General features: G+C 35.3%; 1 protein-coding gene across 1 annotated transcript in view; it reads left to right on the forward strand.

The window, feature by feature from the left end:
- Positions 1 to 13,879, forward strand: part of stim2b (stromal interaction molecule 2b) — a 103,175-nt gene extending 89,296 nt beyond the window's left edge. The window contains exons 7-12 of the mRNA XM_056462281.1: positions 1,638 to 1,815; positions 2,210 to 2,371; positions 8,445 to 8,545; positions 8,647 to 8,885; positions 11,137 to 11,317; positions 12,520 to 13,879. Coding sequence (XP_056318256.1) covers positions 1,638 to 1,815; positions 2,210 to 2,371; positions 8,445 to 8,545; positions 8,647 to 8,885; positions 11,137 to 11,317; positions 12,520 to 13,048 — 1,390 coding nt within the window. The 3' untranslated portion in view covers positions 13,049 to 13,879. The remainder of the gene's footprint in view (positions 1 to 1,637; positions 1,816 to 2,209; positions 2,372 to 8,444; positions 8,546 to 8,646; positions 8,886 to 11,136; positions 11,318 to 12,519) is intronic.
- Positions 13,880 to 14,148: the final 269 nt, after the last annotated feature.

Raw genomic sequence — 14,148 nt, forward strand, 5'->3', positions numbered from 1 at the left:
CTGCACACTGGTGGTGGTGTGGAGAGACAAATCCCCCTCATGATTGTGAAGCACTTTGGGTAAATAGCCATACACGATAAATGCACTATAAAAATACACATTACTTACTTGCTTAATACTCTATAACCTGCCCACTGCCAGTTCAGCCAATTATATTTCAGCATGCCGTGTTTTCCACATGTGTGTGGTTTTTAATTAGAAAATAATATAAATATACCGAAAGCATTAGCTGAGCTGCTTACGTTGTAAGGTTCAATTGTTAGGCATGCTCACTCCTGTTTGTGTCGTCAATCTGGCAACCTATGTTTGCATGGAGTTATCGATGGAGTGACCAGGTGAAAACTCTTCCAATGTTTTGAAATTGGACTGCAATACATAGTTCAGTCCTACTGTACATACTACATCTTTAAACTTTGTAGAAAACTAGGAAAAAAATAGTTGAAACTTGAGTACTATTAAATATTTTTGTATAAACACTTTTGTACAGTATAGACTTGATTAATCAGGTTTTGTGGTTTACACATGGTTTACATGAGATTAATATAGTGAAACTTGATGATGATTAAATGTTTAAAAATGACACAAATTACAAATGTCTCAAATCATCTATAGTCAGACTCAGTCCAATTCATCTTACGAGTTCAAACCATTTACAATATAGTACACAAGTAATGAGCAGGCCCACATGGAATCTGCGCGTGCAGAAATCTGCAGATTTTTATATTTATTCGGTTTTTTAATTAATTTCAGTAATAATATTGACTAATATGAAAGTGTTCATTTGATTTATTTACAATACAGTTTGTAAAGACATATTTTTGGTCTTTTAGCTGATATATTATATGAGAGACTTGCTTTGTTCAAATAAGTGGATCTAGATGGATTTGCATTGTAAACATTATAGTTAAAAAGCTATTCTATTTTATGTCATATATTAAGTTTTTAGTTATGATACTCCCAAAATAGTTCCGCATAAATCTGCAGGTTTTTACAAAATTTTCTGCAGAAATAGCAAAAAAATGTCCGCAGATTCTGTAGTAATTCTCTAGATTCTCTAGTAATAAGAGATGTAATGTACTTTGTAAAGCTTGATTTTTTTTATATATAATAATTTAGATGTTTTGAACAGCCTGATGGTGAATAAAAGATTAGAGACAATAATAATGTTAGAGGCAACACTGTGGCTCAGTGGTTAGCACTGTCACCTCACAGCAAAAAGGTCGTTGGTTCGAGTCCCAGCGGGGCCAATTGGCATTTCTGAGTGGAGTTTGCATGTTGTCACCCGTGTAGGTGTGGGTTTCCTCCGGGTGCTCCGGTTTCCCCCACAGTCCAAACACAAGTGCTATTGGTGAATTGAATTAACCAAATTGTGCCACAGTGTATGAGTGTGGATGTTTCCAAGTACTGGGTTACAGCTGGAATGGCATTCGCTGTGTAAAACATATGCTGGATAAGTTGGCGGTTTATTCTGCTGTGGTGACTCCTGATGAATAAAGGGACTAAGCCAAAGGAAAATGAATGAATAATAATGTTATTATTGTTTATTTATTTACTTACTTGCTTACTTACATACTTACTATTTAATTGGAATACACTAACATTTAGATGTGACTTTGACTGGTCTGTGCTGCCGTCAGGTTGGAAAAAGCTCAGGAGGAGAACAGGACGGTGGCGGTGGAGAAGCAGAACCTGGAGCAGAAGATGCGTGATGAAATCACAGGAGCGAAGAAAGAAGCCAGCAGACTGAGAGAGCTGCGGGAGGGAGCTGAATGTGAGCTCAGCAGACTCAAATACGCAGAGGAGGAGCTGGTGCAGGTACAAACCAATACCAAATAGAACCCATACAAAAAAGAAATCTGTCATAGCAAAAAATATGAAAGTACACTTTATCTATTTTTTGTAATTATTAGAGATGTGCTTATAATTATACTAACAAGTAGTCAATAAAAGTGTATTTGGCTTGTACTTGTAAGTAATCTGAGCTGTCAACTTTTGGTGAACATAATAAAATCTGTATTATTGTGTATTAAAATGTAATTTGTTGCTTTTTAAATTCATATTACCTTGCTTCAGTTTCTTTTTGCCTTTTTGTTCAACAGCCATCTTCTGCAAAAGCACAATTATAGAGATGGATTGCTTTTCAAGACATATTACAAAATAAAACATGTATTTAGTGTCAGGATTGTATTTGTTGTTGTGGTTTTTCTAGGTGCGAATGGCTCTGAAGCGAGCAGAGAAGCAGATGCAGTCAGACTGGTCTCTGCCTGAAGCTCTGCAGATGTGGCTACAGCTCACACATGAGGTGGAGGTGCAGTACTACAACATCAAGAAGCAGAACGCAGAGCTGCAGCTCACGGTCGCAAAGGATGAGGTCAGACATTTATCTTCTAGCCCCAAGAAATGTCTGTTATTTTAAAGTTGCAGACCACATGTCTGTTAGTTCTTTGAATGTATGCACAGTGGTAGTATAGTTTTGAAATTAAGGTTTTATTATTAAGACAAAACAAAATACAAAACTACATACTGTAACCTTGTGTGAAAAAAGTTTTTGCACCTTAAACCTAATTACTGGTTAGGTCACCCTTAACAGCAACAACTGCAATTAAGCATCTTGACAAGGAATTTGGCCTAGTTCTTTTACAGAATTGTTGTAATTAAGTGAAGATTATTTAAAAACTAATTTCGAGAGAATGACATGCTTATGATTGATCACAGCTGGTCCCGCATTAGCTTAGGATTGATTCACCAATCAGATGATTCCTAACTAACTATAAATAACTTGAGTTTTCTTAACTCAGTATCTTCGTCTTTAAGAATCCCCTCCCTACACCCCCTCCATTCCAGATGGGCGACATGGCGGCCCAGTAATTAGCACTGTTGCCTCACAGCAAGAATGTCTCTGGTTAAAGTCCCTACGTAGCCAGTTGACATTTCTGTGCACAGTTTGTTCGTTCTCCCTGTGCTCGTGTGGGTTTTCCCCGGGTTCTCTGATTTCCTCCCACAGTCCAAAAAACATGCAACCTAAGTAAATTAAACATACCAAATTGATTTCATTGATTTCATCCAAGCTTTTAGCAAGCTGTACCTCTCTCCTTAGCCTTCTTATATCTGTCATTAGCCAGAAATAAGTCAGGGGAGTTCATCGAGATCTACCTGAGCTTAAACTCCCCTCTCGCCCTGCAAAAGGAAGGGAGCCCAGGGCTCGAGGATCTCATAAGATCAGGGCTCTCTCCTGGGACAGCATGCCAAACAAGCTTTATTATCAATCAACAGCTAAGTGTGAACTCTTGAAGCCACATTGGAGGGTTTTCGAGCGTGAACCTTCAGGACTTTGACTAGGCCACTCCAAAGTATTCATTTTGTTTTTCTTCAGCCATTCAGAAGTGGTCTTGCTGGTGTGCTTTGGATCATTGTCCTGTTGCGGAACCCAAGTAGACTTCAAAACTTTTTTTTTTCACAAAGGGCTATGCTGTTTTGGATTTTGTTATCCTTTAATGATAAAAACTTCATTTAAAAACGGCATGATGTCTTTACTTGTGTTATCTTTGACTAACATTTGCACTTTTGATGATCTGAAACATTAAAGTGTGACAAACATGTAAAAAGTAAGAAACCAGTACGTTTTCACACCATTGTACAATATATATATATATATATATATATATTAAAGTTCAGGTTTTGTTGTCAGTGCAAGTCTTCCTTAACAAAACCTCTCTTAGTTTCTTTCTCAGCAACTGACAAAAATGAAGCTGAAAGTTTCCCCATTTAATTTAGATTTCTAATGATGTGCTTAAATGACTTTTTAACTACATGGTTTGTTTTGTCGTTTTTTTAATTGTGTCTGAAGTGAGTCACCAGCAGTTAAGCTAAAGCAATTAGCAGCCACTGCAGCGGGAGATGAGCTTGTGTTCAGTACAACCAACAAATGTGCAGACCACATTCCAGTGGTGTGGAATTAGTTTTCAGCACTAACATGTTTTTAGTTGCCTAAACTTAAAGTGATGATTCTTAATTTTGGTCAATTAGAATAAAATAATTATTATCCAATACGATTGAAATATTGTTAGTCTGATTTTAAATGAAACCACTATCTTTGCAAAATCTTTTTAGGGTCATCATTTACCTTTTTAAAATGATCACACATTTTTAATTGATTGTCTTCCTGACATAATTATTAACATATGAATCAAACAAACTTTCTGTATCTGTCTCTGACTGCACCACTTCAATTACAATTTAGGCGACCAAGTCTCTTCTGTTCCACCAATATTTAGTCTAAGGGAGTTTAAGGGAGTCAGCAAGATTATTAAGGGAGCAGCACTTTACGAAACTAGTAAGTAGGGATGTAATGATTCATCTTGAGCCGGTTGAAAATTGATTCAAATATGTGACGGTTCAAATCGGTAGAAATGTTAAAAGAATTGCGATACATGTTTTGAACAGAGGGGGCGCTGTGTTTACAGACGAAAACCCGCTTTACCTTAACATCAGCGGTGAGCAAGCGGTGAAGTAGCAGAGTAAAATGCATAAAATGACAGCAGTCAAGTGCGCCAGACAAAACACAAACGGTGTGCAAATACTGCAAAAAGACATTTACTAACAGAACAACGAATATAATGCACATAAACCGTCGGCACAGTGAAAACTAGTGTCACAGACGTCTATACGCAAAAAAGCTATTAATAAGCCAAACCACGCAGACCGGATGATTTGCAGCTCTGCTTGCTCTGACGAGTGCTACGAAGATGTTTACATAGCGAAAGTGTGAAGATAATTTTCAAACTGAAAGAGAAAGCTATTCTGTTACAGATCCAGGTATCATATTGTTTTGCATATATGCATATGCATATTTTAGTAAATTGCTTATTATTGAATATTTAAAAATGTTAAAGATTAAGTGGATCACAGTAATACTTATACAAGTAATATTAATTGTTCACCTTCATAATCATCTTCTCTCTCTATCCTATTATATAATTAGTAATTTTATAATCAGTTTTTTTATGCCAGTGGTCAGTCCCATGGATCAGAGGGCCTATTAACTACCTCTGTAAACACTGCTCTCGAGTTAAGAAAAGGCTTTTCTTTCCACACCAGCCATCTCAGTCCCCGGTGAAAGAGTTGTACATTGTAAATGTGCAAAGACCTCAGCTTATGCTAGAAAACAGAGATATGCTGATATTTATTTTTAAAAATGTAAATTCCCAGCGCAGTCAGTTTTAGTTTTTTATATTAAAGAGTCTTCTTTAGTGTGTATTATCATTATTATTTTTTGTTTTTGTTTTTGAAATAGCAATTTAGTTAAAATATAAAGAGTTCAGTTGCAAAACCCTCTAAATCTATCAGACCTCTTTTCTTGTAAATTAGCATTTTCTATCAGACTCCTATAATTAGGTTCAGAAGTTTCATTTTATATGTGATAATAGGGTTATTAGCTGGTAAATAAAATACATTTTTTTCCAAAAAAATGTTTTTCTTTGGTTTTTAACAAGGTACATTTTCTTTTGCATCAAAACCAGCTAAATCCACTTGTGCTTTTTTTGCAAAAACCTCAAAATCCACATATTGGGACAAAACTATTAAAAAATACTTAAACCACCTGAAATTAAAAATATATAAATCTGTCAAGTAAGTGGCGGTTCATTCCGCTGTGATAAACCAGTGAAAAAGCAGAAGGAAAATGAATGAATGAAATCTGTGAAGCAAGTGCATTAATCAATAACATTAAAAATTACATTAATTAAATCTTAACTATCTGTTGTCATTTCTGTTATTTGGGATTTATATTTAATGTAAGTAGAGCAATGTAATCATTGCAAACATTGTAAGCTAAGTTTGGTAGATTCAAATAATGTAGTGTAAAACATTATGAAACATCAATATCTGTGCATTCTCCATTAATATAAAAAGCTTATCAGATGTATAGGTATTATGAAGTAATACAAATAATGTATAGTTTTATACATTATATTTATCTTTTAAAAAATAGCAGGCATTAGCAAATAAAACACAAGGTAGGCTTACTGGGCAAAAAGAGGATGTCTCTCAGACAATTTAAGAAGCTGTCATTCATTCATTCTCACCATACTTTACGTCTTGGTCTCTTGTTTATCCTCATACAGTAGCATCCACATGGGATAAAAGAACACATCTTAACTGTCTTTCATGAAATGGAGTTGCCGTTTAATGTATAGTAAATCGGACTCATTCAAAGTAGTGTCGATGCGCAAAACAAAAAGCGGAAAGCGGAATAAAACAGTCTCCTCATAAAAGCCGGTGTATCAGCGCGCTGTTACATTGAAAACATATGATTTGATTCGCGCCTTCTGAATGGTTCTCGGGATATAGTGGCTTTAGCTGTCAAAGGCAAGTGGCATTTAGCAGCTTTTGCGAACAAACTGTTATTTCTTAATGCGCTGACCCTGGGGTTTGGATTATTTGAAGCAAATCCATTTATTGATGATGTACTACGGGCCTAAAGCATTCACTTAATGTCATTCTCTCATTTTTGGCGGAGTGGCGTTTAGCGCCTTTTGCATTTGAACTCTTCGTATATTATTTTGCAAAAACAAAATGTGCAGCATTTAAGAAAAAAAATGAAAGGTTTTTTTACCCTAATTTGCTTCAAAAAATTTGTTAAAAAATCGTGACTAAATCATGAATAATGGGATTAGTATCATGAATTGTATGGCATCGTGAGTCAGCTGAATTGTTACATCCCAACCTCCTAACCCTCCCCATATCATAATTGGCTTCATCACTCAATCAGCTGGTGTATGGTGTGCAGTCTGGTGCAATATGGCTGCTTTTGCGTCATCCAGGTGGATGCTGCACACTGGTGGTGAATAAGGAGATTCCCCCCAAAAATGTCTAAAGCTCTTTTAGTCTCCAGAAAAGTGCTATATACATGTAAGAAAATATGAATTATTAGCATTAGTTTATGGTAATAAAGTTGTTCATTGTCATTTCATAATAACATTGGGCAAGTAAATGTTGGGATAAACTACATTCAGGAGGTTTTGACCAAGACGGAAATAAAACTAAATGAAAAAAAAAAAAACATCCTAGACCAGGGATGGGCAAACTCGATCCTGGAGGGCCGGTGTCCCTGCAGAGTTTTGCTCGAACTCTAATCAAACACACCTGCTTGTAGCTTTCTAGTGATCTTAAAGACACTAATTAGGGTGTTCAGGTGTGTTTGATTAGTGTTGGAGCAAAACTCTGCTGGGACACCGGCCCTCGAGGATCAAGTTTGCCCATGCCTGTCCTAGACGTATTTTTTAGTACCTTTAATAATTCTTTATTTAAATGCAAAGCTGGAAGAAATGAAACCTGATGAAGTGAAGCTGATGAAGCATACAACAACCTGCATATTATTGAGTCACAAGATGGCACCGAACAGTCAAAAATATTATTTAGCCGTTGTTATCTGGAATAACATAACTGGCAATGACCAATCAGTATTGCAAATTCCAGACAGCTGTGTAATATCTAAAGTTAACAAACAAGAATTTGGGTTTTGATAATGCTTTAGTGAATGTCAAACTATGAATAATATATGCTGTACAAGCATTCTTCATTATTAGTTTATGTTGGTAAATACATTAACTAAAATTACCTAATGAACTAAAATATTGTCAAAGTCTATGCTTTAATATAGTTCTCTATTATTATTCGTATAGTGTTCAATACAATATGAAAATTTCTGCTTAAAATGAAGAAAAAAAAAATGGTCGGCCTGCGGGCAGAATGTATGTTCTGGTTTTAGTCAGCTGTTATCCATTTGGTTTATTCACATGCAGCCTATTGGTTCAGACAGGACCAGATGCAGTGGACACTAGGCAACAACATTCAGATTTCTTCTGCGCTAATTCTTTGACGGCTTGTTGTGTCCCAGGCTTAACATGTTATTTTAAAATCAGACTAAACCCTGCAGGCACAGAATGTCAGCATGATGTCAGATTGATGTTGTACCCCAACGTCTTGGAACGTTGCATTTTGATTAGAAATGAAAATTGGGTTAACATCAGAACCCAACGTCAGGCCAACATCAATGTTCAACGTCGGACAGAAATTGCATTTTGGTAACTTTCCAACACAACCTAAAAACAACCAAATATCAATGTCTAATGATGTTACAGCTTAAAGTTGTGTGGATGTGACCAATATGAAGTCTGACGATTTTGGTTGAAATACCTGATGGATAAATGTCAGTATTTGATGTCAATATGTTGTTAGTTTAAGATGTTGGCTCGACATTGAATTTTGGTCACTTTCCAACACAATCTAAAATCAAGCAAATGTCAACGTCATTTCATGTCATTATTTGATGTCAATATAACGTTGTCCTTAGATGCTGGCAACCTTAATCTAACCTAATATTAACATTGAAAATTGAATGGCTGAAGTAATGTGTTTCTGTGTTCATGCTGTGTGAAATTCAGGCAGAAAAGATCAAGAAGAAGAGAAGCTCAGTGTTCGGTACCCTTCACGTTGCACACAGCTCATCGCTGGATGAAGTAGACCACAAAATACTTGAGGCTAAGTAAGCACACATAAAACACATGCTAAACACCTACACAGAAACAAGTGGTTACCCAATATACAATGCAAGTTTATCATTGATTTATTTATATCTCCTTTTAGAAAAGCTCTATCAGAGGTCACAGCGTGTTTGAGGGAACGTCTCCACCGCTGGCAGCAAATAGAGAAGTTATGTGGCTTTCCTTTGGTTAATAATTCTGGGCTGCCCAGCCTAACCGCCTCTCTATATGCTGACCACAGCTGGGTGGTGATGCCACGCATGTCAGTGCCACCCTACCCGATCGCTGGTGGAGTGGATGATCTTGACGAGGACACACCACCAATCATTCCACAGTTCACTTGTAAGTACCTTTCCCAAAGACCAAGATTGTGAGAAATGTGAAAAAAATATATATAAAATTATAATATAAATAAAATAGAATAATATGGGACATTCTACCAGAAATTTACATAATCTGTCCCTGAAATAAAAACATAAATACTGTGAATAAAAAGTATTTCAACCCAAAAGTGTCTAAAATGAACTGATGGCTGATTTCTCTGAGTTGTCATTCAGTGATGTCATTCATTTTGTTCTTTATTAAAAACACTTTACAAATGTACAAACCCTGTCATTGTTCTTGTCTGCAGCCCAATTGAACCTACAGCTTTAATAGTTTTGTTATGCAAAAAAAAAAACTTCAGAAATAGCAAGTTTATAGCAAGTTTAAGCTGTTATCATTCACATCAATTAGTTAAAAACACGAAATTATGAATAAATTCTACAAATAAATACTACAAATATATAATATAAATAAATTTACAATTGTCCCCCTGCTTTCGTTAGTCACATTTGCCTTAAAGTTAACATAAAATGTGTGCAATACACGTAAAGGCTATGACTCGGAAGTGACATCATTTGATGGAGAAGCTGACAATGATCAAGGATGCGCTCTATCATTGAATTATATGATTTTAAGCTTGTTTTTGTATGATTTTTTGGAGACAATCTAATAAGTGAAACTGTATGTTTCTGGTAGAATGTCCCATATATTTAAACTGTGTGTGTGTGTGTGTGTGTGTGCGTGCGTGCGTGCGTGTGTGTGTATTTAAATAAATATAGTAATATATACAATATATTAGTATAAAATGATGACACATTCTAACAAATTGCTTTGTAACAAACAGTTTTATGTCCACACTGAACATGTTCACATGCATTTAAGTAAGGAGTAATGTACATTCAGCCAGTAATGTACAACAAGCCCCACAGGCTTATTCTGAATGCCTTTATTCTGTGAAAACAACTGGCTGAATGTACTTTATCTGCTTATTACATGACTACTTGCTGCAAAACTCAATAGTTAAGACACAAAACGCTGATAGCTGTAATAGTTTACAAGCTCTTTAATTAAATGGCAATCTGCAAAAAGAAAACTAGTTCTTCACACAGTCAGACTTCGCTGTAAAAAGTGATTTGTTGACTACTTAAAAAATTAGTAAACCTTTTCATTTTAAAGCAAATACTTAAAAAAAAAAAAGAGTAAACCTTTTGCCTTAAAATTCTTAAGTAAATTAATTATGTGGATAATTATAAAAGAGACTTTTAATTTATTATGTTGATGTACTTCCAACTGAAATGGAATATTGAGTAGGAGGAGGGGTTTTCTTTTTGGCATCGTTCCTCTTTTATTCCTCTATTGAAATGTTGTAACTGACCAATCAGAATCAAGTATTCCAGAGAGCCTTGCAATAAGAAGTAAGCAATTCTTAATAAAAAAGATGCACAAAATATTGGTATATACAGATTATGACTGATCAGTATTGACTAATACTGAATATTCAGGGAAGTAAGCTCCATTTATGCTTAAGATAATAATTAGGGGGAATAATTAGATAATTAGATGAATAATATATTCATCTAATGCTTACTTAAACATTATTTTTTAAAAACATTATGATAACACTTTTTCAATACACACACACACACACACACACACACACACACACACACACACACACACACACACACACACACACACACATATATATATATATATATATATATATATATATATGGGCTGATAATTGTCTTATATAGATACAATATCATTATCTGAATATTGTTCATTTATCAGTTACCAGACATTTCATAAAAAAATATAAGTTTATACACTACTATTCAAAACTCTGAGATTCAGTTGTATTTTTGTAATGTTTCTGATAAAAAATCTCTCTGCTCATGAGTCTGCATTGATTTGATCATAAATGCATTATTCATTATTCAACATAAATTTAAATTTTATTTTGAATATAGACGTGGAGCAGGAATTTCGTCCACTGAGATATCAGTATTGATGGGGCTACAGTACATAAATAACGGACAAAATATTGTATTTTCTATTGAGTGTGATTGTGAAGAAAATTTCACAATCAGTTTAACAGACTGTTCATATTACTTAGGGGTTTGTTAGTACAGTATGTCAAAGTCTTCAATACTGCCTTCTTATTTTAGCATTAGACTTTTTATTGGGCAGTTCTTGCTTTTTTATACTATATATCCTTTAGTATGATAGGAATAACATTGAGTGCATACTATTACCTCCTTCCCAGCTCCTTTGATTCGACCTCCCCTGACGCGCAACAGCAGTGTTTGTCGTTCTCGCAGAAGTCTCCTGTCTCAGCCATCCACTCTCTCTGCTGACCCTGACCTGCTGTCCATGGCCTCGGCCCCGCTGGTCTACAGACCCGAGGGAGAGGAAGACCAAATCTTCTTCACTGTTGAAAGAAAGGGGTATGACATGTACAGGGTTTGTTTACATATATTTGGTTATTTATTAGTTTGTTTTTGCTTTATTATTTTTAATTATACTTTTAGAATAATTTTTGTTTAATTTCTACATTTTTTATAAAAAAAACAAAAAACAAAACAATTTATTGACTTTTTATGAAATCACATTTTTATATAGTAAAACTGTGAAAATGTATTTTATTTTAGAAAATTTTAGAACATAGAAAGTTTTTGTTACTTATTTTTTTGTGGAAACTGTTTTCAGGATTCTTTAACTATTACAAATGAACAGCAATGTTTAAAATGGAAATCCTAACTTTAAAAATGTCTTTATTTTGATCAAATAAAAAAAAACATTTGCTTAAAAATTAATAATAAGAAGTTTTAGTAACAATAATTATATAATAATATTTCATATTACATATTGTATGTGTTATAATGAATTATACCCTGATGAACAATGGAACTAAAACAATGGCAAATTTATTGTAGGAGGTTTCATAGCTAAATTTTACCTGCCTGGTGGCCAATCTTTATTGATTGCACTTTAGCTGAGTAATAGCACAGTTTTGCTTAAAATATTGCTATGCACACAACATTATGTGTGATATATGAGTTCAAAATAGGACAAATTGTTGGTGCGCGTCTTGCTGGCACTAAGACAGCAAGTCTTTGTGATGTATCAAGAACTATGGTATCCAAGCTAATGTCAAGATACCAGCAAGAAGGACGAACCACATCCAACAGGAGTAAACATCTGAATGCAACTGAATAGATTATACATTACCTGCACATTATTCAGTCACAAGACGGTGCCAAACAGTCAAAAACACAAAGCTGACAGAAACTAAACCAGCTTACTGAAGCAAATACTAACCTGCATATTATTCAATTACAAGACAGCGCCAAATGGTCAAAGTAAAAGTAAAAACGGCATGACAAGCAAGCAAATATGTGCAAATGCGGATGTTAGTATACAAATGTAAACCTATTAATTGATTAATTTCAAGATGATAAGAAGTTCCAGGATAAGCTTATCATTCAGGGATTGTAATCTCTGAATAACATACATTGAAATATCACGACTGACCAATCAGAATCGATTATTCCAGACAGCCATGTGATCAAACTTATTATTCCAGACTGTTGATATTGTGTATCTTATTTTAGATAATGATGACACAGGTTGTGTTTCTCTTCCACAGGGACCCTCAGGACACGTGTTCAGATTCAGACTCTCTCAGTTCCTCTTTGGGAAGGAAGCAGTTTTCTGGTCCCGCTGTTCAAAGTACATGTGTTACGGGCATGGAAACCCCTCCACGTAAAATCTCCCGTGAGGAGTTTCTTCTCCTGGAGGCCCAGGCGCTGGCTTTGGAGACCATCCTGCCTCCTTCCCCTTCTTCTCCTCTTGACTCCTCCTCAGTTCACAAGGGCTCTCCTGATCTGACCCGCTCCTCTGACTTTCCAGAATCCCAAAATTTAGCCTTTCACCCTAGCACCAGAGCTGTGGCCTACAATGGCATTCTTGAAAAGTCATACAGCATGGGTCAGCTGCCCGCTAGTGGGACACCTCTAGAGGGACATTACCCCTCCATTAGCTCACTCGACATAGAAAGCAAAGCTATCAAGGAGTCCAAGCAGCTCCAAACCGCCTCCCCCCAGGACTCTTGCGATAACGGAGAGAAAAAACGCTCCAAGATCAAGAGCTTGTTCAAGAAAAGCAAAAAGCTGTGAGGAACAGTAGAAAAGTGGGCGAAATGGAGAGAAAAAGAAGCCTTAAAACAAAATAAATGAGGGTGATGCTGTCAACCAGAAGCCAAAACATTTTTCAGTTTCTTTGTCCTTTTTTTAATTTGTGTAGAATGTAGCTTTTTCTGGGTTTATTCCTGGCTTGGAAGCCTTTTTATGGTGATTTGTCTTTTTTTTTTATTCTCACACAAATGCCTTTGAAGGCCGGAAAATGTCATGTTAGCATTTCATAAAACATGGCCTGTTCTGTTAAGCCTCTGTTTCCTTTAAAGTGCACCGTAATTGTCACCTGGAAGGGATTAGTCTATTAAAGTCTATTAAAACAGGGAATAATAATAAAATAGTCCAACATTATCCAAATTTCTAAATTCTACAGAAATAATATAGACAATGTACATTTGTTTTAAAATAATACAGTAATCAACATGTCAGTCTAAACAGTTTATCAAAGTAGTCCTAAAATAATTATATAAAACCCATTCTTGACTTTTTTAATCCACTTCAGATGTTGACTACTGTAGTTCACCCCCAAGTGATTTCTTTTGTTATTTACATAGCCTCATGCCATTCCTAATCTGAATGGTGTTTCTTTGAGTTTTTATATGAATTTGTAAAAACTGTTACACAGCTTTTGCCATAAAGCCAAGGTTTGCCATGACTAAGGAATGTTAAGCTTCGAAAAGAAACCGACCCTAAAAAATTACCTAAAAGTGGTTTACACATCTTTTGTGTAAAATTGAAGGCTTTGTTTTTACTGTTTACTGTTTGTATTGAGGTGTAATAAATCCCTGCCCTCTAGTTCCCTAGAGGTAAACAGCTGAGTTTCATCATTTTTGAATCCATTCAGGCAATCTCTGGGTCTGGCGGGAGTAATTTTAGCTTAACTTTGCATAAATTATTGAATTGGATGAGACCATTAGCATCTGACTAAAATAAAAAAGGGTTTAGATCGTTCTCCTATTTATAGCTTGACTCCTCTGTAGTTACGTTGTGTACTAAGACCGATGGAAAATGAAAAGATGTTATTTTCTAGGTCAATATGGCTAGGAGCTTTACTCTTATTCCTGTGTAATAATGGACCCTTT

This window comes from Danio aesculapii, chromosome 7 (genome assembly GCF_903798145.1).
Source record: "Danio aesculapii chromosome 7, fDanAes4.1, whole genome shotgun sequence".
In the NCBI taxonomy this organism is placed as follows: domain Eukaryota; kingdom Metazoa; phylum Chordata; class Actinopteri; order Cypriniformes; family Danionidae; genus Danio; species Danio aesculapii.